General features: G+C 47.9%; 1 protein-coding gene across 1 annotated transcript; it reads right to left on the bottom strand.

Annotated features, from left to right (window-relative positions):
* Window positions 1-320: 320 nt before the first annotated feature.
* Window positions 321-26370, bottom strand: RAB20 (RAB20, member RAS oncogene family). The gene is made up of 2 exons (XM_036300535.1): window positions 25942-26370; window positions 321-1342 (listed from the first exon to the last, which is right to left on the bottom strand). Exons 1-2 carry the CDS (start codon window positions 26111-26113, stop codon window positions 813-815), a joined length of 702 nt encoding a protein of 233 aa, XP_036156428.1. The 5' UTR covers window positions 26114-26370; the 3' UTR covers window positions 321-812.
* Between the last annotated feature and the right edge of the window lie 1246 nt (window positions 26371-27616).

Below are 27616 nucleotides of genomic sequence, written 5' to 3'. Positions count from 1 at the left end.
CCGCCTTAGCATCTTCTAATAACACAACAGTGCACCCACCAACCAGCAGAATGGGGTTTCTGATTCAGTAACTGCCCGGTGACCCAAGCAGACCTTAGCAGAAAAAGAGCTTTCAGTTTTGCTTTGTTTTTACTGGAATTCATGTCATCAAGACAACTAAACAGATGGGCTGATCTAAATATGCTGGACCTTGTAAGGATTCAATGCAGCTTTTAAAGCGAGAAGTACTTTAAACTCACAGCATCTCCCCAGGGCCCCCAGCCAGGAGTCCACCGAGGCCACAAAATAAAGTCTAAAGCAATGCAGTCTCCACACCAAAGGTCTTCTCAAAATTCTTTTTAATAATATGTGTCGTTCACGCTGCTACAACCAGTATAAAAACAGTGATTCCTGACTTTGTATAAATTAACATGTGGAGAATCTTTGTGATGCATCAGATACAAGTTCCAAATGATAGGACCAAAGATAAGTCACAGTGAAGAGAACCATCTGAGAACAACAAGCATGAAAGACGTACAGGTGCTCAGACAGGTGCACACCCACCCAAGCCACCCTCCATCAAGGCCACGGTGTCAGGAAAGGATCAGCCGGGGACAACAGTTTCCAGATCCTGCAGCTCCCCACCGCCCAGCACAGGATGCAGAGGCCACGATTCACATTGACCTTCTCTTAACAACAAACTGTCATTTCCACTCGGATCTGCTCCTCCGTGGGCACGAAGGAATTCCTTGAGTTTCTATGCTCCTGACCACAGCTCGCTTGCCCACGCTCCTTGATAATTGTGTCAACTGAGGGCTGGGGGCCCCTGAGGGTCAGGCACAGCACCCAGATTTGGTCCGTTCAGGCGGCTTATAACGGGAGATGTCCACGGTCTGCGGCGGCCCCTGCGCCCTCTGCCGCAAGATCACGGGCACCACCATGTCGAACAGGGTTTCAAACAGCAGGTCCACGTTGTGCCCGGTCTTGGCGCTGGTCTCGAAACACATCTGCTCCGCGGCCGGCATGTCCTTCTCATCCAGCATCTTGTACTTCAGGATCTTTTTATAAAGAGCCACGGCCTCCTCCAGCCGCACCTGCCTGGGCCCCTTGGACGGCGCACTGCCGCCCGCTGGCCCGGGGCTGGCCCCTTCCGTCTCGCAGCCCTCCGAGGCCCCCTCCTCACTGAGGTCCACCTTGTTCCCCACGATGGCGAAGAGGCAGTCGGTGCTGGCCGTCTCCGTCAGGCCCAGGAATCTCTCCTCCAGCTCCACCAGGCTCTGCGGGTGGTTCACGTCGTAGGTGAGGATGACCGCGGCCGCCCCCCGGCAATACATGGAGCCCAGGCCGTGGAACTGCTCCCGCCCTGGCGGGGGGAAGGAACAGAAAGATGTGGTTATCTCTCCTCTCAGACGCACCCACCAACCACGACACACAGAAACCCCCGGGGGGGACCATGGAATTGTCACCCCAAGTGTAGGTGTGGCTGGAGCTGAGCTGGGTGGAGACACTGGTGCGCAGAAAGCAGTGACGAGCCCTAACCAGTTTGGCTCGGTGGATAGAGCGTTGGCCTGCAGACTGAAAGGTCCTAGGTTCGATTCCGGTCAAGGGCATGTACCTTGGTTGCAGGCACATCCCCAGTAGGGAGTGTGCAGGAGGCAGCTGATCAATGTTTCTCTCTCATTGATGTTTCTAACTCTCTATCCCTCTCCCTTCCTCTCTGTAAAGTCAATAAAATATATTAGAAAGAAAGAAAGAAAGAAAGAAAGAAAGAAAGAAAGAAAGAAAGAAAGAAAGAAAGCAGTGACGCGCCCAGGCCACGGAATCTAAGTGCAGGGCCCTGTCCCTCTGGAGGACTGTGGCCCATCCCCACTGCAAGTGATTCCTGCACAACCTCGTCACGCACTGTAGTTAACTTCCGAGACCAAGAAGATACCCGTGCCCTATTTTCTTTTTTGAATTGTTGTGAGTTTATTTGAGCCAAACTGTCAACATATGCCGGGAAGCAGAACCTCTACGAATTGAAATAATGCTTCCCCTATTTTCTTTTTAATTAAAAATTGCACGGCTTGTTCCCGGTTTTGCATTTTAAAAGAACGCGTTTAAATAAAATGCTCCTACCATGGGTCTTGATGCTGGACGCCATCTGTGCCACACCTCAGCATCGCAGTTGTCCTACACGGCACCAGGCAAGCCTGCCTTCACACAGGTGCACACAGCCGCCCGCGCCCAAAGTCCTGCTCTGCCTCCCAGACCTTCGCTCCTGTCCAGCTGCCTGGATGCAGCCACTCGTCAATCCACTTGACCACTCGTCACTTCCCAGGGGGTTCCTGATCCCCTTCCAGTCCCATCATCCCCACACACACACACACACACACACTTCCGGCCCCTCACACTCCCTCTGAGCTCTGGCTCCCCCACTCAGCACAATCGCAGGTCCACGCTTTGTTCTGCAGTTAATATTTGTCTCTCTACCAGTAGGGAGGGCCGGACCATGTGGTTTTACTTGCCCCTATGTATCTGGTGCTAATAAATGTGTTGAGCATAAATGTGTTGAGTTAGTGAAGCCACAAATTTACCCCCATCCCTTTAAAACACACACACACACACACACACACACACACACGTTTTTCTCTTATATATGATTTCTTAGTTTGTTTTGTAACAATTTGGTCTGATTTTCAAAATGGTAGAAGCCTCATTCAAGCCAGAAGCTTCACTTACACCTGCACTCGACTCCCAACTTTACTCTGAACTGCAGACTGAGGGGAAGAGCGGGGAGGGATGTGTTAAACCCACAAAGATCTGAAATTTCATCAGACCTAAATACTTTTATTCCCCCATGTCTAATCATCAGAAAACCCACATCAAAACTACAACTAAACTACAGAACAACCGTCATGCAGATTCGTCGGAAATCCAGCTAAATGACAGCCCTACGACTAAGGATTTAAAGAAGCCACATTGAGACGGGTTGCTTTCAGATGCAAGGACGAATAGGGGTGGAGAGCGGGCATGGGTCCAGGACCAGCGGCAGGCTACTTAACCACCTGAGATTTAGCCTTGTCTTCTGTGAAATGGGACGGATAACAGCACCTTGCAGAGTTGTGACGATGAAATAGATGTGTAATATATGCAAAACAACAACCAACATTAGAAACCTGCTACAGGTGCAGACCCCGGGTAAGCGGCAAGCCCGGTGGGCCCCCTTTCCTGGGTCTCCGGAGGCCAAGTCTCATCAGTGTGGTGTCCCTGTTTTCACAGGCGCCCTTCATTTCCCTTCTCTTGTTCCCTGTGTGGGGAGGCGGTACACTGACTCCAGGAGGGACCATTTGTACATTTAAAAACGAGGCCTCCTCCCAAAGCCGTCCCAGGCCCCAGGATTAATCAGCCCTCCTTCCGCCACTAGATTCCACACCCCTGGATGGCGGGACGACAACCCATACTGGACCCAAGCGCCCTGGGCACCCACGCTCCCCGGAGGAGCTTAGCAGGGCCTTCTGAACCCACAGTGCTAGCTTGCCTGCTGACACTCGCAGGGTCCCTTGGAGAGTTAACTCTATTTCTAGGGTGTCTTTTACAGCTTCTCTCCCCGGCTGGAATCCGAACCTGTTTCTGAGGAAGTTCTGTGACTCCGCCTGCAGTTTTTCCGTTTGGGCTACAGTGTTGCGGCCAAAGGTAAACTGTGTGTGTGTGGGGGGGGGGGGGGGGGGGCGGATTAAGGAAAGACAGATAAGAGAATGAAAGCTGGGTCTTGGTGGGACGTTGCTCCCTGATGAGGAGACAGCGCCAGCGCCCACAAGCAGTATCTTTATTTTATAGCAGATGCCACGAGGCAAAGTAGGGGCGTGATCACGTTGTTTACAGCATTCTCGTGAGTTCCAACCTCACTTAACTATATGCACCTGAACTCTGCCACAAGGCACGTGGGGCTACGTGTTTGGACCATAGGTTCAAGCTTACAACCACAGCCATTGGCTATAATTGTGCTGGGAGGGCCCTGCCCTCCAGCTGGGACTTGCACGTGGCAATGAGAGGACCCTGTCCTTTCATTAGTCCGAGGCTTAAACCTGGCCAGAACACTGTAACTGCGCCCCATACTACAGAGCCCAGCTGCTGACTCCAGTGGGAACAGAACCCAGAGGTCCATGACCTGGACAGGGGAAAGAATGCCATCTTCGTCCTCAACATCCTCTGAGATTGAGCATTTCCTCCTCTTAGACATACTGGCACCAAACCAGAAACGATATCAAGGAACAATACCTGTGGTTTTGTCACCCGTAGAAACACAGAGGCTTTCGATTTCGCATCACAGTTGCCACCGCGTCATCAAGTGTTTATGCAGATCGCCACTTACTTAAACATCATGACAGCGAGGAGACCTGCCCTCGGTGAAGGAAGACTGGTTTCCTGATAAAACTTTGTATTCTAGGGCACGCACTTAAATAGAGCATTCAGAGAAAGATCATGCGCTCATGCAACTCGGGCACAAAAGGATTCTTGACACCAAAGAAATGAAGGTCCCCTCGTCTCTGGGTCTTTGGGACACGGATTAAAGGCATGATACTTACACACATGTATTTGTATAAGCTTCATGTCCTTTTCCAAGAAACAACTATTTCCCGCCGAATGGACAAGTTCCACCCCGATCATTCCGACACAGGCCCGGTGGCACTGCCTCATTAGGGGGCAGGCTGGTGGCCCCTGTGGCCGGCCCTGGAGAGAAGCACCTGCTGAGAAAGACACCCACGTCCTGGGAGAAGGCCCAGCACGGACCTACACCTGCCAGCTGTCCTCTCCTCGCCCAGAGCCAGGGCTCCCTGCCTCTCCGAAAAAAGCCCCGAGTGCCTCCTCAAACCATCTGATGGCGGAGGTGAGATGGAGGGACCAGGCCGGGACAGGTTTGGCAGGAGTTGGGAGGGGGCGTCCTGCCCTGCAGGATCTAGAAGGTGAAAGTGAAGGGCCAGTTTACAGCCACCACGCCCTCCATCCCGGGTGCTGGGAGGGGCCAGCCTGTCGTCCTCTGGAATTCATCACCCGCAAATCAAAATTCCTTCCTTTAGCACAGCCACAGCAGGCCAGCCCTAAGCCTGATCATCTCATTATAAGTTTCGTGTCAAATTCCACTGCAGGCCAGCAGACAGAAACTACACAGTCTTCGCCCATCCCCTCATGGACCCCCTTGGGAGAAGATGGTCAAGACACCTCTACCACTGGCAACGGCAAGCGCTAGTTACAAAGAAATGACAGAAATGCCGCCCCGTCCTCACCCCTGAGCCGTGATTTCCTTTCAGGCACTGATCAGAGGTAGAGCGACCCAGGCATCTTGAGGTTTCCAACAGCTAACGGTGTTATCAGCACCCACCCGCTGTGTTTCACAAGAGTGATCAAGGGGAGGAAAGTGGAATTCCAGTTATCCCGGGAGGAATTTTCCAAGTCTGTAGCCTAGCTCACCCAGGACAAAAAGGCCACTGTGCTCATGCCTATGCCTAAAATAGTTTTCCTTTCCAGATAAAAATATCTGATTTGCCTTTAAAAAAAAAACTAAAGAAGTAAGTAATAATAAAACCCAAAGGGAAACCACAATAACTAAAGGAAGTAGGAAGTGGAGTCCCATACGCTAGCCTGAAAAGAGAGTAAGTAAAAGTTGCTGTTTAAATCACATCATCTGTTGTCCACCCATTAACCAGTACAGGAGAAACTGAGGCACAGGAAGGGGACCACAGAAGCAGGCATGGTGCTGCCCAGAGCCAGGACTGTCCCGGGTACCAGGGAGTCTGTGGACGACCTGCATGCCAATCCCCACAGTGTGAGCTTGGGCAAGTCACTAACTCTCTGTGCCTCAGCTTCTCATCACCAAAGGATGGTTGTGAGACCAGAACTAATTTATACAGGTCAACTGCCTGGAGCTGTGCCCAGCAGGTGTTACACCCTACACACGTTTGTTTAAATCACGCATCAGATTTCGTCCAAGCCTAAGGAGAAACTCCGCCATCCCAGGGCCATCCCAGGGCCATCCCAGGACCACTGTGCCGTGTGTCCTCGCCAGCACATTTACAAGCTGTCTCCTCGGACCTGCTGGTCACTTTACAGCTGACCACACGCCTGCAACTTCCTTATTCTTGCAGGGCTTACTTTCCAAGGATGACCTCCTCCCCAATTCCAGGGGCACTTTATCGCGGTGCCAGGAGAACTGAGAAATGGCCCAGCCCAGCACAGGCACGGGCAGAGGAAAGTCAGCGGCCCACAATAACCCCCATCAGCTGCTGGACAAGTGAACACAAAGTATCTGCTCGCCTTCTCTCCTCTTCCGTCCCCATCCTCCAGACAGCCAGCTTTTCACCCTGAGCACGGTAACATTTTTGTTGAAAGGGTTTTAAATAACTGGATGGAGGTGCCTCGTTAGCGCAGTAGGTAGCGCGTCAGTCTCATAAATAACTGGATGGTGGTACAGCCATCGGAAATCATGTTACAACACTGGCTGCGTGTCCTAAACGTGGAGGGAGTACTTTTTAAAATACTGATGCCTGGACCCCCCGACCCCAGAGCACATGAATCAGGATCTGACGAGAGTGTGGGTACCAGAACCATTCTTAAATCTCCCCTGGTGACTAGTATGTGCAGCCAGAGGTGACCCTCACCAGCTTGCGCGGGGAAAGTGAGAGATAAAAGGGCAGCTTTATGATGGGAGAATCGAAATGCTTACTTCAATCCAGTTGAGAAGTAAGGTCTACCAGGAAAGGCAACTGCCACCTCTGCAAGAAAGAGGAACTTTGAAAACACCCTGCCAGATGCAGAATGCCCACTGGGCCTGAGCCCACAAAAGCATCAATGTTGCAACACGAGGAAGGAAAAACACTCAGATCCATAGAAGCAGAGCTGGGATCACACAGAAACATCAGGGCACACACAGCAATAGGATCCCCAGCACACAGCAAGCTGCAACACGATTCCCTTCAGACTTCAGAAAGTTTTTAAAAATAATACAAGATCCTTTCCCCAATGCTCTCAGGTGCCAACCACAACATTACAAATACTACCTTAAAAATTACTTTAGTTTTATTTTGCCCAGTGTGATGCCAAAGTTCATGGACAAGGTCTAGAACATTCCATCTGCCTGTATGTATGATAGTGAACCTGGTTAGAGAATGGCGCAGGGCAACAACTACCTCCAGAAGCGTTCACAAAGGACAGATGTTTAAAGCCTTTCTGTGCAATAAGAAAAAAGACCCATGAGTCTTCAGGATGACTAAAGGAATTGGTTGCCTGGGGCCGGCATTGGGTGGGTGCAAACTCCACCGGAATATGAAAATGGAAGAGGCAGTGGTGCAAGTGCACTTCATCTGAGAATCTACTGTTCACACAGAGGTTCCAGAAACTAGGGGTGAGTCTGCCACCACCCTGCTACCTGCGTGTGATGGTTAATTTTACGTGTTGACTTACCAGGCCATGGCGCCCAATTGTGTGGTCTAAATGTTGCCATGGGGGTATTTTTTAGATGGGATTAATATCTGCAATCAACTGACTTTAAGTAAAGCTGGCTGCCCTCCGTGATGTGGGAGGGCCTCATCCAATCCGATGAAGACTTTAAGAGGAGACTAAGATTTCCTGGAGAAAAAGGAATTCTGCCCTCAGGCTACAACCTGAGCTATAAAGATCACACCTGAGTCTCCAGCCTGCTGCCCTACAGATGTCAGACTTGCCAGCTCCCACAATCATGTGAGCCAATCCCACCCCCACCCCCCTTTCCTGACAACACACCTGGAGCTGCTCACGTGTTTCTCTGGGAAATGTCCCTTTGGGAATGTGGCTGCTGTGCAGGCCAGACCCTCCAGAGGGTGGGACTGTCTCAGAATCCCTGTCTTCCCTCTTGCTTCTCCATCTCCAGACCTCCACGGAGGCACTGATTCCCTCCATAAAGAGAAAATGCCCTGCAGCCCCTCCCCCACAGCTGGGCCACTTCCAGGACCCCAGTAAGTGCGAGGCCCCGTCTCTCAGCCAAACTGGCCACCAGCTCCATGGGAACAAGGGGAAGTGACCAGGAAGGGGCTTTTCAGCAACTGCCAGTATCACTTTGACCCCAACTGGTTACTTCTTCATGAAGGATCCCTTGTCTGCCCTCACTAGCCTGCCAGGTCTCTTTCTAAGTGAAGATCCAATAATTAAAATGTTCTGCCATATAATTTCGGGCACCTCCTAGCTGGCTTCAAAATAAAGTGTGAACTCCGCCAAAGTACACGAGTCCTCTCCTGCTGGGTTCTCGGCAGCTAAACAGTAACCATGGGAATGATGCTTTCTGAAATAGGCGTCTAGGAACATCTTTTACTGGGGTGGGTGGGGTGGGCCCAGTACAGGGAGATGGGGAATGGGACAAGGAATGCATTTCCATTCTTTTTCTTGGGTTTGAAATTATCTCCTTTTTTCTCTATCTTTTATTCTTGTTTTTTGTCCTATAAAAAATAAATTTCATTTAAAAAGGAAAAAAGTAAAAAATAAATAAAAGAAAAAGAAAAAAAGTCTTTCATTGTAGATTAAAATTATGTAACAGAAAAAAATAAAGGAGGATTTCTAAAGTCTCCTACCATCTGTAGTGGGTTGAGTGGTGTGGCTCCAAAGATACATCCAGGCCCTCATCCCCAGCAACTGTGAATGGGACCTTATCTGCAAATAGGGCTGTTGTAGGAGTAATCAAGTAAGGATAAGGTCGTTAGAGTGCAACCTCATCCAATATAACTGGTGTCCTTATAATAAGAGGAGGGACACAGAGGCAGACACACACAGGGATGACCATGTGAAGACACAGGCAGAGACGGGAGTGACGCCTCTACCAGCCGGGAACACCAGCAACCAGCAGGCGCTCGGAGAAGAGCCAGGAACAGATTTCCTACAAGAACCTTCAGAGAGAAGAGCCTGACCTGCTGACACCTTGACTTCAGACTTCTTCCTCCAGAGCTGCGAGAATAACTTCTGCTGTGTAAGCCCCCCAGTGTGGGGGACTTGGTTATGACAGCCCCAGGAGACTCAGGCTCCACTAAGGTACGAGCTGGACTGCAAGCCGATGGCCTCGTCATTCACCGATACCAACAGTCATGAATCGAACAAGAACAATGTCCATGCGCAGGGGCCAAGCTGCCGGGAGAAACTTCTGCTTCTTTCCCCTCGCCACCTCCTCTTCCCTCTCCCAGCAGAAGAAAAAGCTAGGTACTTTATGAACCTCCATGACCCACACTGGAGAAGGTGATAAGGATGGTGCAGATAACAGTGAACTTCAATAAAGATGAAGTGTCATATGCCACTCCTGAGCCAAAGTCAGCAAAACTGCTGACTCCCCGAAAACAAGTCATAAATTACAACGCTAAGTTCACATGGACAGAAATGCCTACGCCTGCTTCACTGGTTCTAGTTCGACCTGATGCCTATAAAAAATGACCTTCAGCCCTGGCTGGTGTGGCCCAGTTGGTTAGAGCATCGTCCCATGCACTGAAGGGTCGAGGGTTGGCTTCCTGGTCAGGGCAAATACCCAGGTTGCAGGTTTGATCCCCAGTCAGGTGTGTATGCAGGTGACAATTGATTAATTTCTCTCTCTCTCTCTCTCTCTCTCTCTCTCTCTCTCTCTCTCTCTCTCTCTCCCTCTCTCCCTCCTTCCTCCTTTCTTCCCTCCCCCCCCTCAATAAAAACATACTCTTCAGTGACCTTCACCCTCTAAATTACATGAGAAGAAACAAATCATCCAAGTCTAGTTCCTGTCTTTCTTGAGAAATACCAGGAGGAAGAGGTAGTAACCACTGGAAAATATATCAAAGAGAAACTAATGAAGTATCCGGTCAAAGAAGCAGTAGATGGGCTGCATCCTGAGAGGGGAAGCTGTCACAAGAGCTCTTGTGAAAAGTACAAGTGTCCCATGACGGAGTGGCCAGCTGAGTTCCCTCGGGATAAGGGGCTCCATCCTCATCACGCAGACAGACGAGACCAGGTGCTGATTTGAGATGCAGGCCATTCTAGCTCCTAAAGTGAGTACACTGAACGGCAATAACTATTCCAATAGCTAAAACTTTTACAGCTCTTGCTACTTCCAGGCATTGCACAAGCCCTTTACACCGTCAATCACTTAATTCCCACCCACCAGGACAGGCTGCTGTGGCATTTTCCCCCCAGGCCTGATGAAAACGCTCAGAGGAACACGGGCTGGCCAGGGACACACAGGCAGCAAGGGCCGAGGCAGCACCTGAACCCAGAGCCCAGGGTCCAGATTCCTGTTCCAAGTTGCGATGCTACCCTCAGCTTCTAGTCCTACCCTGACGGCGGGCTGGGAGGGGAGGGGGTTGGGTTCCAAAAAAGTCTAGAAGAAAAAACAATGGGATGATGTCTGTTATGCCTCTGTTATCAGCAAGTAAGCAAACCCAAAAAGGCAAGATAAACCAGACAAAAAGCACGTGTCCTCCGGGTAGAACCTGCTCTCACAAGACAGCTGTCTCCTCCCAGCAAGGCGGGTGGTGTGGACAGGGCGGCATGAATTGTTCATTGTTCTCACTTGGTGGTAAGGCTGTTTGCAGACTGGAGCCTACGAGGCACTTTTCATCTACAGCCTTATCTTGGCCTCACCAGCCGGGGTGGGAATTGCCCATCTCCTAGCAGAACACCCTGAGACCAGCCTCCTCCCACTGCCCTGGCGACCGCACAGGAAAATCCTCACCGAAACGCTGAGCCAACAGCTGTCAGTTGGATAGTAAAGAGTAGGAGATTAAAAGGAAATACATCCTGGCCTACAATATGAATGAATGTTTTGGGTTTTCTTTTTCTGCCAGAGGAAGACTTGAAATCTCAACATCTATTAATGAATTACAGCCACAAAGGAGGTGATTAGATAACATTTTAAAGATAAGCTAATAATTAAAATCCAATAATCCAACTTAGTTGCTTACACTTATAGTTCCTTTGGTTTTGCTCTCAATAGTCTGTGGCCATTAAAGGGAATTTAAAAACATAGCTGTGCTTCATGACATCAAGGAGGATGACTCTTAGTCTAGGAAGCCCACAGCTCACACTCATAATAAAATGAAAAACAGCATTGGAGGATGTAACTGCCGGTCAGCAGGCAACTCTTTAACTGCAGGCATCCAAACCCAAACTGGTAAAATGAGACGTTTTTCCTTTTATAAATAAGGGAATCCACACCCAAAATAATTTCTAACTAATAGAATAGCAACATCTAAAGGAGAGAATGTGTCAGAAAAAATGGATTTCATTTCACATTTAAGTACATATACAATGACTTTTTACCTAGAGCAGCCTGTGTCATTTCTATTGTTTCTGTTTGATAATCTGAAGATTAAACTAAAACCAAAGAATATGCATGTCACAGGAACCACTCAAAAAATTAACTGCACATAAATTAATCCCTTACCTGTGACTCACTGATTGGGCTTTCTGAAATTATTACTAAGGTTATAGAATGATAACTGGAGTTTAATCCTTCAATTTCTTCACTCTTTTCAGACATAAATTTACTAAGAATAATTCAATAACAAGACCAAATAACTGAAAGACATGTTCTTTAACACTCTATAATTAAGAAAAAGAGGCAAATCCAAAGAAAGTACAGTTATATAACAGATTAACAAAAACCCTCACATATCAGGACATTTAATCCAATCTCCGTGTCCCTCCACAGATACACTGTTGCCCTCTGGTAATTAATGTTTAGGATGAGATTATCAATGAAAAATTCAATTAATTGCTAAATTCTCTACTTATTAAAACAGGAAACTAAAACCATTTCAGATTTTTCAAAGCGAGTTGGAACTTGTTTTAAGCGCAAGTCTGAACTGCAAATACCATATTAAGGAAATGCTTTAAGTCTATTAAGGGTTTCTCGAAGTATCACGTTATCTAGAATAGCCTCTTACCTGGAGTACTCCCCTCAGTAAGTACACCAGCTATTTCTAACAGCTTTGCTACACAGAATAGTTTTTTTCTTCTCCATAATATAGTCTTCGCGGAAACACACACCAGAGAATAAATGCCTTCCTGTTAATTCTATCACTAGCGCAGCATATTAAACCCTTTCTGAACCATCCTAAGGCAACAAATGATTGTACAGATGTTTACTATGTCTAGTCCTCTCTTGCTTAACAGATTGACTGTGTCCTAATAAAACTCCCTGAAAAGCACATTATCTGCTGACAGCCATTAGAAAATCAGGAATGCCTTCAGGGATGACGGGGGTCACCGGGTATGAATGTAAAAGGGACTACAGAGCAGGCCTGACGAGCTCAGGTGGGTCGCATGGCAGGCCTGACAACCTCGGTGACCGAAAGTAACCCCACAGGAGGGTCTGATCGTAAATTCCTAAGGCAGGTAATGATGGGTAGTCAAATCCCAGGCCTGTAGCTTCCTTAGCAAAGGTCAATCTCTACCATAATCCACCCTATCCATTATCCTTATGCCTCTAGGATAATATACCTTTGGAATGTCAGGAGTAATTTTCTTTTCCACACCCCTCAGAGGCACCACCACTGACACCAGAGCACAAGACCACAAAACTCACTGTTGTGTTGCCATGACCCCATGTCTATTTACAGCAAATGTTCACCATCCTATACCCACCAAAGTAAAGGAAGTATGTGTCTCACCATTTTGTTCATCCAACACTAGATATTTCCCCACTTTTTCTCCCGCCTACTTAATCGACCACCACGAGTTTCATGCAACCTTCCTTATATTTCTCCTTTGATTGCAAATGCATAAAGAGAACTACAAAACTGTCATTCTCCAGAGCATTTTCTTAATCCACTGAGATCTTGCTACTGGTCATGTCTTCAGATTTGGCTCAAATAAACTTTTATGACATTTTTCTATAGGTTTGGACTTTCATCAACACTGGGAGTACTAGATATAATTTTATTAATTTAACAGTTCAAAACCCCTTTTAAATCAATCATACTGAAGCATTTTGTTAGAGCTTAGTTGATCCTATTTAAATATATGCTGTATATGGAAGTAGAAATTTTAAATAATTCTGAATAGACAGAATTCATAGAGACAGAAAACAGAATGGCACTTACTAGGGGCTGGAGGAAGGGGGAGTGCGGGTTAGTGGGTAATGGGTACTGAGCTTCAGTTGGGAAGAAGAAAAATTTTGGAGATGATCAGGTGATGTTTGCACAACATGTGCATATACTTAATGCCACCAACTTGTACACTTAAAAATGATTGAAATAGTAAATTTTACTTTATGTGTATTTCACCACAATTTTAAAAATTCCGTATGTGTGAGAGAAAATTGCATGTAAAAATAGTACCTACTAAGAACAGCAGACAGCTCAGGCCTGATTTCTACCCAAAGCTACCGCTCATCTACCTAAACCAGCATGAATCACCTGGTGATCTGGTTGAAATGCAGATTCTGATGCAGAGGTCTGGGTGGGGCTTGGGTTCTGTTGCTGCTGCCCACAGACTTCACTTTTGGACCAAATGCTGTCAAGCCTGGAGCCGTCTGGGGCAGCTCTCATCAATTCAAGATGAGATACAGTGTTAAGACACCTGACTCTGCACCTCACACCTGAGTTTGCCCTTTTTGCACTTCACCCCTCTGCTGCCTTCTTCCTGATATTTTGTGTCTGGTAATAGCCATGACATAGATGCAGGTTGCTCAGCCAAGGGAAGCTGAAAAGCCTTGCCAGGCTTTGGAAACCTCCACTCTTGAGCTGCTGGGACCTGTGGCCACACAGTAACTAACCGGAGTTAATCAGATTGGAAATTAATTAGGTGGAATGTTGCTTTGGCCACTACTAAAGAAAGATGTGCAGTGAAGGAAACAACATCAGCCAGCTTTGAAGAGTAAGAACAAAGTCCTCAAACAGCACGGAAAATGTTTATAAAAAGCCCAGGCACAACACAGCTGCACACACTGCTACTTCGCAAAGCGCCGGGATATGAGGGTCACACACCATTCTTACCTACGCACAATGCAAGATCCTCACAGGAGAGTGCCGGTTATGACGTGAACTTAGAAAATACTTAAAACATCCTCCACTCATTCTGACTTCATTTCTTAGGACAGGCTGCCAGTCAAAAAGGAGAAACTGCTTCCTCCGGTCTTGGTTATTGATGCGGGTGTCCCTGAGCCTCCCTGGGCCTCCGTGTCCTCACCACTTTTATGGAGTCAACTAAATCCGCTTCCTGTAACCAAGTCTGCTACAGATCCTCCTAGGAACTGCCATCAGAGCTGACGCTGAGTGAGATTTCACTGCATTCTGCTGGGCAGAATGGCAAGCTACAAGTGCACACATATAAACACACATGTATACTCACAAGCATGCATACACACACACACACACACACACACACTTTTATTCTCCCCACTGTTTGTGTGCACATTTTACAGATCTTTAAAGAGGCCCAGTATACTCATGCAGCTGCTCAAGGACACCCCCCGCTCCAGACTAAGCAGCTCACGTCACTATCAGTGGTATGAGTAGCCTGGATATGGAACTGCCAAACAATACGGGTTTAATGACACTGCAGGGCCTCTAACTTCTATCAGAGCAAGAACAAAATTGGGTCAAGCACTTTTTAAAGCAATTCCACCCTGACACATGTTAAAAGACAATTTTTAAGAAAAGGCAAAATCACAACACTCAAACAGATATGAAAATAAATACACATTAAAGATGTTATTTAGTCCAGCTGGCGTGGCTCAGTGGTTGAGCATCAGCCCAGGAACCAAGAGGTCATGGTTCGATTCCCGGTGTAGAGCACATGCCTGGGTCTTGGGCTTGATCCCTGGCAGGGGGCATGCAGGAGGCAGCCAATTGATAGTTCTCTCTCCTCACTGATGTTTCTCTCTCTCTATCCCTCTCCCTTCCCCTCTCAAGTCACATAATATACTGGATTAGCTGGCTCTGTATAAATGAGAATGCACATCTCAGACATGAAAACGAGTATAAAGTGCATATAATTCTACATGGTAAAGCGCTGGTTGAACAGACATTTTAATACATTAATCTTGTTAGTTATGAGACAGCTCCAAAGTTGGAACTATTTTTAACTTACCACTTTGGGGCACAGCAACATTTTTTTCAGTTCACAGGCACACTGTGCACTAAACAGAATGTACCGTCACATCCTGTACACACACACACAGATTGCGTATCTGAGCACGCTGTCCTGGTTGACTCTCACATTAGAGTAGATGTCACTTCTGTGAAGGACACAGCGGGGCCTGGTGACTAAGTGCAAAAACACCAGGGCAGCTTGCCAGCTCAGCCCCTTCGGGCTTCATGTGAACTTACAGGGGATCTACCTGGCTACCTGCTTGAGTCCTAGACAGGATTAATGAGCTGCAATGGAGAGTTACACTGTCCTGGCACACAGTAAGTGCTATGTAGGCAGCAGCTACTAATGGGCCAGAATCTGTGGTACAGCCTCATCTTGGGGAGGCTGTGGAGAGGATTTTGTGGAGGATTCCTGAAGGACTTTGTAAGGCCACAGGCTTCATGATAGCTAGTCAGCCTATACAAACGGCATTACAAACATGCCATTAGGTTTATTCTTCATATCTGAACACTTGCTTTCAGGTAAAGGTAAGCATTTCAGGTACAACCAGAACAAAACAACTTCTTAAATGAGGTGTAAATGTTTATCTACCACAAGATAACTCTAGACGCCTATGAAGGCTATTAATAATAAAATTTAAAACTTTTTAAAAATAAATAGGGAAATAGTCTAGCAGAATACAAAAATAAACATGAGAGCACTAGCTAAGGCAACTTCAGTTAGAACATGGCACAATGCGTTCTTCTGATGCAACAAATGTGTTATTTTAAATAATTCAAGGCAGAATAGAGCAGGTAATACCATAATTCTAACCTTTTGGCACTACTTGGTGTATTAGCACTAGCATTACACAGAACAGCCTTGAACAGCTATATTGCATTACTTATTTAATTCCACTTAAGTCACGAGTCCTTCAAGAAAATGCCTGATTTGGAAATTTTTCATGGCTTAGAATTTTTACTAAAATTGTAACATTCAGCATTTAGCTAAAGTGCACCTCTAGTTTTCAGAAAACAAAGAAATAAAAAAAAATGCAAACTGATAGCAATTTTCCCATGCTTCCCACGTTTCCCAGTAGTATATACATTTTGTTTGTTTGAGGAGAGAGAGAAAGGCCATAACAGAGACTAACATAAGACAAAAAGCAGACCTCAAAGCCAGGCTCCTGAGCACCCAGGGCCACCTGAGCTAACGGCGTGACCTCTCTGGGCCTTAGCTTCACGGTCTGCAAAAGGGAGGCGATAAAAGTGCCAACCACACAAAGTAGTTGTAAGAAATAAATGAGGCTAGTCCTGGCCAGGTGGCTTAGTTGGTTGGAGCATTATCCTGTACACCAGAAAGGCTGCTGGTTCAATTCCCCATCAGGACATATACCTAGTTTCAGGTTCAATCCCCAGTCGGGGAGTGTATGAGAGGCAACTGATCTCTCTCTCTCTCTCTCTCTCTCTCAATCGGGGAAAAAAAAAAGGCTAGGCCCAAAAGTATGATATTTGATTCCCAGGAAGCCAGTAGAAATCCCTGCTACTAATACAAGCAGGAGCCTCCAGGAAGGGCTGTCCATTAGCAACCTCGAAACCTTTCAGAAAACACTTCCCAAGCAAGTTTTCCACAGGAACACTGCCCTGGTTTCTTAGCAGGCTGCAGTAAGGGAGACTCTCAAAGCACAGATGCCCCTAAATTAAATAAGTGTACATGGCAGCAACAGCGAGAAAGGCAGCAGGGAAGGGTGGCTGAGTCACAGACCTGGCTCCGGCCCCTGTTCTGCCACCAACTAGCCATTAACTAGCCACTGGATGGGGGACAAATAACTTCTTATGTCTGTCCCCTCATCTGAAAGAGGAAGCGGCTGAGAAAACTGTCCTTTAAATCCTGTTCTAGTTTTAAGGGTTATGCCAGACTCTACAGTTTCCATTCCTGCCCTGTAACATGGTGACCTACAATGGATATGCCAACTTCAATGACTACTGCTGCGTTGGGAAATTAAGCACCTTCGATAACTCCAAAGCCGAATAATGGCTTTTACGATGGTCAGAACCGTCTCGTCTTTGCTACAAACAATACCGACCACAGTTTTATTGATTTTCACAGAGAGAGGAAGGAAGGAGGAGAGAGAGAGAAACATTGATGTGAGAGCAAGACACTGATTGGCTGCCTTCTGCATGCCCTCTACAGGGGTTTGAGCCTGCAACCCGGGCACGTGCCCTGACTGGGAATCGAATCAGCAACCTTTCAGTGTACGGGATGATGCCTCACCAACTGAGCCACACTGACCAGGGCCTGACTGACTTTTTTAAAATCCAGATTGAGATCTTCCTGGTTTTTGCATACTAAATGAGTTTTGATGGAAACCTGGACATTTTCATACTGTGCTATGAGACTCTGGATCTTACATTTTTAGCTGGCTCCCTCTGGTACAACCTCAGAGGGGCTCAGGGGGCTGGGGCAGGCCTGGACATTTTCCTGATAGGTGGGGGCACAAGTCCAACCTCCCCACATGGCCTCCACCAGCACCACAAAGTGGGAGGGCTCATTACCACCTGGTGCGGATGAGAGCTCGAGTCCCTAACTCAACCTCCTCTGACGCCACCTGCATGTCTGGGGTAAATGAAGCAGAAAGAAAACCCGGGGAGCTCACCTCACTGTGCCATTCCTTGGATCTCAAGGCCCCTGGCCAGTCTGCCTTCTTCTCTCCACTGTTCAGAATCTTCTTATGTTTGTTTTGTATGTAACTTTCCAAACGTTTTAGCTGCAATTAGTGGGGAGAGTAGGGGAAAGCACATCTGGTCCATCTTCCCAGAAGCAGATGTCCTGATGTGTTACTCTTCGTGTCTACATAGGTTTGTAATGATATCAAAGTAAAAAGAGATGAGTCCCTCAAGAGTTGGTTAAAGACACATATAACTAACACCACAGACCAGTGCTGCCTTACCAGGTACACAACGGCCTCATTTTAGCTGTGTTATTATGCTGATTTTATCATTCAGAGTCAATACATTCAGAAAATAAAACCAGGGATTTCAGCACACCACCACCCCCCAATTTCTCCTATTGCTTTCAACAATTTCACTCAGCAAAAGCTTAGCTTTAAAAAAGATACTGAAGAGTAAAATGATAGATTCTACAGAGAGCATAAAAATGAATAAAACCCAATCTTCTCTCCAGGAGTTTGTAAATCAGAGATAAAACAAACAGGTAACAAAAACAGATAACAGGCAGAACACAATAAAGAACACCAGGTCACGCTGTAGCACAGCCTGGAGGAAGGAGGAATTCTTCCTCCGCTACAATGACCAAGGACTGCTTCGCAAACCATGACACTGAAAGATGAGATAAAACTCAAGTTGGGCATTGCCAGGAGAGGGGATATTCCCAGGGAGAGAGAGATCAGTGAAGTGAGATCAGAAGGAAGACGGGCATATGTGATGAATTACAAATGCAGGCATACCTCAGAGATACTGCAGATTTGATATCAAACTATCGAAATAAAGTGAATGTTGCAGTAAAGTGAGTCATGCACATTTTTTTTGTTTTCCCACAAATAAAAATTATGTGTACACTATACTGCAGTCTATTCAGTGAACAATAACATTATGCCTAAAGAAAACCACAATGGGCCCTAGCCGGTTTGGCTCAGTGGATAGAGCGTCGGCCTGTGGTTCAATTCCAGTCAAGGGCACATGTCCGGGTTGCAGGCTTGATCCCCAGTAAGGGGCATGCAGGAGGCAGCCAATCAATGATTCTCTCTCATCATTGATGTTTCAATCTCTCTCTCCCTCTCCCTTCCTCTCTGAAATCAATAAAAATATTAAAGGGAAAAAAACAAAGAAACAAACCTGTCTTTTAAAAAAAGAAAAGAAAACAAAACCCCAATGGACATAGCTAATTAAACTATACTTTACTGCTAAAAAATGCTAACCATCATCTGAGCCTTCAGTGAGTTGTAATCTTTTTGCTGGTACAGGGTCTTGCCTCAATGGTGATGAAAATACAATGTCTGCGAAGCACAATAAAGTGAAATGGAATAAAAGGAGGAATGCCTCTAGTGCCCTTGGCTAAGTTCTAAGGCACCTGTCTGGGCTACAGGAGAAGAGGAGGAAGGATAATCCAGGCTGGGAGGGGCTTTGAAGGGGGACATTCCCGGATCCAGAGGCCCAACAGAAACACCCCTCAGCAGCGTACAGAGGAGACAGGAGTCTGGGTCAGTCGGGGTAAAAAGAACACCGGAACCTGCCTAGGCCAATGGCACAGGATGGCAGGACCGTGAAAGCCTGTCATCACAATGATTAAGCCAGTATTCTAAGAATAAGCAGTTGTTTAAACGTGTGTGTGTGTGTGTGTGTGTGTGTGTGTGTGTGTGTGTGTGTGTGTGAGAGAGAGAGAGAGAGAGAGAGAGAGAGAGAGAGAGAGAAATGTCTTTTTTCGCAGAAAGGGAAGTTATATGAGGTCTCAATGAAGCAAGTGGGGGGAAAGTTCAATTTGGAATCAGAGAGTTTCTATGTCCCCTGCAAACTTCAAGATAACAAAGCATGCCATTATCTTCCAGAGACATTAAATGTGATTCGGGCATTATTAGTTAATGAAGATGACTGACCTTATTAGTTAAATTCTCCTGAATCAACACCTCACTAGTGAGCCTTAATACCTCTTCCCACCCACAGAATTCCTGGCGCCCCCTCCAGGAGGACGCTTGGGGACCTCCCAGCACGTGCAGTGGCTCACAGGCGGCCTTTGTCCTCAGCAATCTCTCAGTATAATGGCACTTTGTCTGCCTTGCTGAACCCAGCAGTCGATTTCCTTCCACCTATCTTAATATCCACATTCATATTCAGGCCACTGCTTTTGGTAAAAATAAAAAATAAAAAAACAACAACAGAAGAATTCTGCAAAGAAGGACTTGCACTCAAAGACACCCATTCAAAATCTTCAGTAAAGATGTGGGCCCACCTTCAAAGACATGGACCCACCTACAAAGGCATGGCCCACCTACAAAGACTTGGGACCACCTACAAAGACATGGACTCCCCTACACAGTTATGGACCCTCCTACAACACAGGCTTTGCATGTTTAGCTTCCAGATCCCAAACCTCAACTAAGATTTATTTCCAAGAATTTTTGTCAGAAGCTCATGCTAGTCTTAAATTCAGGTCCTCACCCTCACTCTAGTCTAGCTCAGATCAGACACGCACAGGAGAAACTTGAATGTTACTTGCGTTTAACTGAATCATGAGTTACTCAATCATTGAATGCTAACACTGGAGAGCTTCTGTAACTACAGAAGACTTTTAGAGAAGTGCTTTCCACTTTGGATGACCTAACCAGGGGTCAGCAAACTGCTTCTGCAAAGGGCAGATAGTTTTGTCTTTCTGTGCTACAGTCTCTTGTTAAAACAATGCAGCTCCACTACTGCAACGGGAAAGCAGCCACAGACAGTCTGTAAATGCTGGGCACAGCTGTGTGTCAATAAAACTTTATTTACAATGACTGGTGAGGGGCCAGGTCATTCCTCTGACCTGAGAAAGGGAGTGTAACCCATCAGATGCTCTCCTGTCACACAAACACTGATTGTCAGGCTGAGAATTGCCATATCACGGCCTCATAAGTCACTGGGCAGCTGCTCTAATCTAATAAGAGATAAGTCCTCCCCCCGGCTCCACATTTGCTTTATGCTATCTACCCACTTCTGTACCAATCTCTCAAAGCTTTTTAAAATATGCAGTCCTCACAGGCCATTCCAAAGGATCAATGGTCAGTAACTCTGGGGTCCCTGTCAGAGAGAGCTGTGCTCTAGGCTCATTCACAACACTGCCACCTTTCCTACCTGAAGCAGCATCACTTTGGAAATGGCATCTCCGCCATCCCCTAGATCTAGAACAGCTGCCTATGGGGCTGGGCTTGTGGCTTCCGTGCAGACTGGAAGAATGATGATGGGCTTGCGGTCCTCACATGCAGGGTCTGTCTCCTCCAGCATGTTCACATGTGCTCCACTCCGTCCTTCGCAGATGTGGGCCCCTCCTAGCTAACTTCACAGGTACGGGCAATTATATTCATCCTTTTCCAGGCACCATGATTGCATAACCCGGAACGCCAGCTCCTCTCCTGGGTTGCACTAAAGTTGGTCAAGAGGAAGATCTTAAACCAACTACACAGAATTACTTTTCCCTCTCTTCTCCCTCTGTGACATGTTTGCTGGTGGCCCTCATTGTCCTAGTGACCCAGGGCCAAGAGACAATTGTTCATTTAGCAAACACTAACACAAAGCTTCCTCATTCCTCATTGGAAGCACTTTGTCAATATTAACTCATTGACTCCTGACAACACTCTAGGTAGGTGCTACAGTTGTTTCCTTACCTACAGGCAAGGAAAGTGAGGTGGACAGAGGTGACACAGCCACAAAGTCACACATGTGGTCAATGGCTCTGCTCAGCAGAACAACGACCCCCCAAAGACACTCTAACCCCTGGAGCCTATGAATATACTATGTGACATGGTAAGGAGGAAATAGGGGTGCAGATAAATTAAAATTGCTAACCAGCTGACCTTAAAACAAGATTACACTGGGTTATCAGGATGAGCCTGGTGTAATCACAAGTCTTTTAAAAGTGGGATAGGGAGGGTTCGGGTACAAATGGCTGGATATTTAGCTTCGATATTGGAGACTGAGAAGGATAAGGTTAACTGTTTTGTTCTGTTTTTTAAGATCAGGGCCTCCCGGCATAAGGACCGGTGCTCAGGCTTCAAAATAAACCGGTTTTCAGCCAGCCCATAGCACTGCTCAACCTGTACTGGAATCCACAGAACAACCCCTAAACGCAGAGGGATCACACAGCCATGTGAGCGACGCAGAGGTGCAAGAACACTGTAATAACTTCTTTGAGGAGGTGTTCACAGAACCCCTAGTGCACTGTACTACTAAGAGCTGAAAGGGAAGTAGGGAGCAGCCCAGCCGTGTGGCTAAATGGTTGAGCGTCGACCTATGAACCAGGAGGTCAAGGTTCAGTTCCTGGTCAGGGCCTGAGCCTGAGTTGCAGGCCCCATCGCCAGTAGGGCGCGTGCAGGAGGCAGCCAATCAATGGTTCTCTCTCATCATTGATGTTTCTCTCTCTCTCTCCCTCTCCCTTACTTTCTGAAATCAATAAAAATATATTTTAAAAAAACCAAGTAGGGAGCATGGAGTTCATCTTAGAGAATAGCCCGACTGGCATGAACAGACTACAAGTGAAAGCACGGAGAAGGGAAATGAGGCGCATGCTGCTGGAAACTGAAGGAAAGGAGATAGATTGTCAGAAAATGGTCTTCATGAGACAGATACTGGGGATGTAGACATAAGTCATATCCCCCACCCTCCAGGGGCTACAGCCCTGAGAAACGAGGGACAAACACGGAGGGTGTCAAGCCTTCCAGGTCAGGTGATGGGATCTATGAAGGCACACGGTCACTTTCTCACAGCCCCGCTGTGTTTTCTTCAAAACAACGACCAGGTGTGAAGTGATGCCACTTTATTTCCTCTGCTGGCCTCTCCTCTGGAGCTTAAAGCCCACGGAACTGAGGCCCTGGCCAGCTTGTCACTGCTGTAGAACAGAGATTTCCAACTGGTGCGCTGCAAGAATTTTCAAAACATGCAATACCTGACTATCTAGTCAGGGGCACTGACCCCTTTTCCAATTCAAAAAAAAAAAAAAAAAAATGACAATAGCCAACACAACCATAGCCATCCGGGTGAATGAATCAAAATTATACCTTTTTTTTACAGATGGGCAAAAGATGTGTTTTTAGGTGTGCCGCAGAATTTTAGTAATTAGTTTATGTGTGCCATGAGATGGAAAAGGGCTGAAAATCGCTGCTATGGAGCAGAGCCTGACACAGAGCCCAGGTACACAGTAGGGGCTTAGTTTACATTTGCTGAACAGAGGGCAACATCTTTTTAGGCTGCCCAGGTAGCAGTACGTTCTGCTGGGGCTCTGTCTCATCTCCGGCCAACCTCCCTTTGCTTGTGGGACTTAGCAAACCATATCTGGGTGACCACGTCCAGCTGCCCAAGTAAGTAAGGGCGGAGCCACGAAGGCACAATGGAAAGAGAGTCCCCGCACCTGGACAAATCTCCCCCTTCTAGCTTCCTCTGCCCTGCAGGCTTCAGGCAGGCAGGTACATTGTTGTTGTTTTTTAAATAAATCTTTATTGTTGGAAGTATTACATATGGGCCCTTTTCCCCCATTGCCCTCTCCAACACCCCTACCCCCACAAGCCCTCACCATCCTACTGCCCGTGTCCATGGGTTATGCACATACGCACATGAGTTCATTGATCTCTCCACCTTCCTTCCCCTGCATTCCCTCTGAGGTTTGACAGTCTGATCAATGTCTCCATGTCTCTGGGTCTATTTTTGTTCATTAGTTTATGTTGTTCATTAGATTCCACATATGAGATCCATGCCAAGGGTAAAACAGAAACTCTCACTCCTTACTATCACTTTTACTATTAAAAAACCTAATACCCTCCACACCCGCACACTCCCACCCCACCCACCCCATGCAACCAAGAGCAGCATTAAAAAACAGTCCATCCTCTAGCTCAGCAGTCGCCAACCTTTCGGACTTCACTGACCACCAGTAGTGGTCTGCGAACCACTGGTTGCTCTAGCTCAGCGGTTCTCAACCTGTGGGTCGCGACCCCTTTGGCGGTCAAACGACCCTTTCACACGGGTCGCCTAAGACCATCCTGCATATCAGATATTTCCATTACGATTCATAACAGTAGCAACATTACAGTTATGTAGTAGCAACGAAAATAATTTTATGGTTGGGTCACAACATGAGGAACTATATTTAAAGGGCCAGAAGGTTGAGAACCACTGCTCTAGCTCTTCTCATCTTTCTGCCTCGGTTTTGGAAATTTAAATGAACACAACTTAAAAAAAACAATGTGGAGTAGACAGAAAATATAAGAGCAAGACAAAAGGAGGATCCCTTAAAAGTTAAACTTCTGAATTCCCAAGAGGATGACTGAAAAGGTATCTATATTCAGAGCCCTCCTTGCCCTCCAAGTGGCCCACAACCCCAGTCACTGGGAGCCAGGCACAGAAGTAGCTTGTGTGACTGCTGACTCTGAGCCTAAGCATGTGTACACAGGAGGTTGACAACGGGGAGAAAGGGCCTGGCCGCCCCCACAGCCCAGGGACCTGACTGAGCTCATGCTGGGGATTCCAGGAACAAGGAGGCGACACCTTAGGCAAGACAGGAAATGAGTCACTCCCCAAGGAGCCCAACAAAGTATCCCGGACATCTCATTAGCTGTACTACAAACCCTCCGGTGATCGAGATTCTGGCTGCATCGTGTCCTTATCAGTAAAGAAGAAAGTGACCAGCCAAAATGACACTGCGACGCCTCACCACAGAGGCCGGCGGTGCGGGATCTGACACCTCAGGTCAGCTCCTGTTTCAGAAACACCAGGACCTGGTGGTGAAGGGCAGGTTCTCACCGTGGCCACCGCAGGGCTCTCGGTTTGGATCCCCAATGCCATCTCTGCATTATCCTCTTGTAAACCAAGGACAGCAAGAGGCCACCCAGTCATCAAAAGGAACAAAAGGGCCAGCCTTGTCGAAAACAAGCAGATGAGTCCTGTTGATTTGATTCGACTTGACTTCTAGAGCCTGCGATCCACGGCTACCAAAGGCTTAGTGCTAGAGTCAGCTTAGGCGTAAAGGATCTTAGAGAACCTCACTCTGTGGCCTTGAACTGGAGCAAAGAGCAGGGAAGATGCTATTTTTACAGCGTGATTGTAATAAATTAGTCAAGACCTTAACTGCCATAACAACAAAAAGGACGGCAATAAAAAGGAGGAAGGAAGGAAGAGAAGTGAAATAGAGAATTAGTTAAAATCGCGTTTATTTGGCAGACGGGTGTGCCCAAGCTGGCAGTTTTAAAAGTCTAGACAGGACCTTTGGGTATTTATGTCATGTTTAAAGTGCTGACAGTTAAACAGTCAGACCTTAAAGTTGCAGGTTTCTAAAAAGAATGTCCACTGAAAACACGCCATACTATTTAGTTTCTTATGTACTTATTCTTTTTCGTGGGGAAGGGCCTATATTCTATTGCAACACTATATTGCCATTGTAAACTGAACCCTTGAATCAAGATCTTCTAAGTTGTACTTTCGGAAAATCATAAATACTACACACACTAAAAATAATTCATTACCTATCCTAAAAACGCTGCTGCAGAAAACAGCTCCAAGTTCCATAACATCTGAGAGCCGAGATCAAGCAGGTGATAAAGAAACGGGAAGATGCAGATATGCTTGGGACTGAGCGAGGAGACACTTGAGTTCTGCTTCCTACTTTCCTGACTGAACCTTGCAGGAGAAGGCTCCTGCCTCAGTTTCCTCTTTTGTAAAAAAAAAAAAGGGGGGGGGGGGGGGGGGGTTACTACACTAGCCTTGCTCACCCCCCACGGTTGTTGCAGATATCAAATGAGAAATGTTTGCGATAGCACTTAAGTGAGTCGGGCAATCACCTGCAGGCTCAGGGCAGGCCCCTGGCGCTCTGGAGCCAGACACCACCCTAGGGCACACAAGGGACACGCCTCCTCCCTGGAGCCAGGGGTGCTTTCTAAGCTCGACCGCATCGTCACTAAATACACCGCGAGGTTGAACACTAAGAGTTTCCCAACCAGCAGAGGACAAGTGGGAACGTGCACGGTGCCTGATCCCTGAAATGCGGTCACCTGCCGTGAGAGGAGGGGACCCTGTAGGTAACCGGGGACACCCGCCCTGGGGAACCGGCCCTGGGGGCCCTGCCTTGGAGGACCCCTGCCCTGGAGGACCCGGGCCCTGGGGACGCTACCCACAGCCGGAACCCTCGCCCGGTCCCCGCGGGGCTCCGGGACGCTGGGGGCCCGCGAGGCGCCCTCACCTGCGGTGTCCCAAATGGAGATGTGGTAGGAGCGCCACTGCTTCAGGTAGAAGGCGCCGCCCACCGTGCTGACCGTGTCCGCGAAGCGCCGCTCCATGTACCTCTGCAGCAGCGACGTCTTTCCCACGTTCATGTCCCCCAGAAGCACGATCTTCCCGTCGGGCTTCCTCATGTTCGCGCAGACAGCCCCCCTCCCCTCCGGGACCGCGCGCCGGTCCGGCCCGTGCGCTCCCGGCACAGCTGGAGCAGCTGGACGCCGGCCCCAGACGGCGCGGACCGAGACGGCTCGGGCCCGGAACTCGCGGGGACCTGGACTCGCGGGAACCCCAAATTTGCGGGGTCCCCGCGGACTTTCTTGCCCCGACGTCCGGAAGCAGAAGCGCGTGTTGGCGCGGGGGCCACACCGAAGGACTCGTCCAGCGCCCCGCCCCGGGCCCTGCCCCGCCTCTCTCCTGGCCCTGCCTCCCGCCCCGCCTCCCACTTTCCGCTACAACACCCCCTGCCCCCTCCCCAGGCCACACCCCCACCTCGCCCCGGCCCTGCTCCGCCCCTCCTCCCAAACATCTCAGGCCTTGCCGGGCTTCCCACCCACCGCCCCTCTTTCCCCCAAGCCCATCGCCGCACCCCCACTTCCCTCCGGGCCGCCTGGCCCCGCCCTTTCACTTCCCGCCCCCTTCCCACCTGGTTTCCTGGCACTGGTGACCTCTGAGCCCTGAGGTCCTGGGCTCGTGAAGGGGGGTCCTGGCTGCCCAGTCCACCCAGGGCTTTCCCCGCCGCGTCGATTTCCTTATCTCTGTGTGTGCAAAGGTGATGATAAAAGCTCACATTATATGAGCATCTTGGAAAACCCATCCTGATGTCATGTAGGCAGTTAGACACCAGGTATGGGAGATCAGCAGGGTGGAAAGCTCCTGGAGCCTAGCACAGTGCTGCTCCAGAGGTTTGGCCCCCCTGACCTTTCCTCCCTAGAGATAACATCGGTACCTCAGTTGTTTTCAGCTCCCCAGAAAAGCAACAAAACCCAGGTCACCCTCAGGACCAGCTGCATTGAATAATGAGCTCCTGCCCCTGTGGATCCAATCAATCAGTGGAGACCACAACCCTGACAGGCCACACCTGGAAAACTGCTGAATATTCTATTAAGATCTTCTCCTGGGACCGCCCCTAAAACCTCCACCCTGAAAACCCTGAGGGCTGAGGAGCCAGTGTGCCCTCCCTCCCCCGGGAGCATGCTGGTGCCTCTCCCTGACCCAGGCACCTTACCATCAGCTTTCTCACTCCCAAGCTCCAAGGGCCCTTCCTTCACCACTATAACGTGTAAAAAGTTATTCCTACCTCTATGGTTTACCAAATAAATGTCTTCTTACAGTTTGGGTCTTGGCTCTGAATTCTTTCCTAGCCAGAGCCCAAGTACCCAGGTTGCTGAACCCAGGTTTGGTCTGACCCCACCTTGTGCCGCTCCCATCACCTATAACACTAAGATTCTGACTGTTAATGGTTAGAAAGCTGGGGAAGAGGAAAGACTGTAAAGGAGAGGTTTCTAGTGTCATTTTGTTGTTGTTTGTTTGTTTGTTTTGGTCATTTTTACAAGAAACCATTTTATGTTGTATCTGGAAAATGGACAGCCATCGCCATTTAAAACTTTAGAGTGGAAATTTGACTTTGGCAATTGCAA

The sequence above is a fragment of the Myotis myotis genome, unplaced genomic scaffold (genome assembly GCF_014108235.1).
Source record: "Myotis myotis isolate mMyoMyo1 unplaced genomic scaffold, mMyoMyo1.p scaffold_m19_p_3, whole genome shotgun sequence".
Taxonomy (NCBI): domain Eukaryota; kingdom Metazoa; phylum Chordata; class Mammalia; order Chiroptera; family Vespertilionidae; genus Myotis; species Myotis myotis.
Note: the sequence above shows the minus strand (reverse complement) of the source record. Positions and strands in the feature narration are given on the sequence as shown.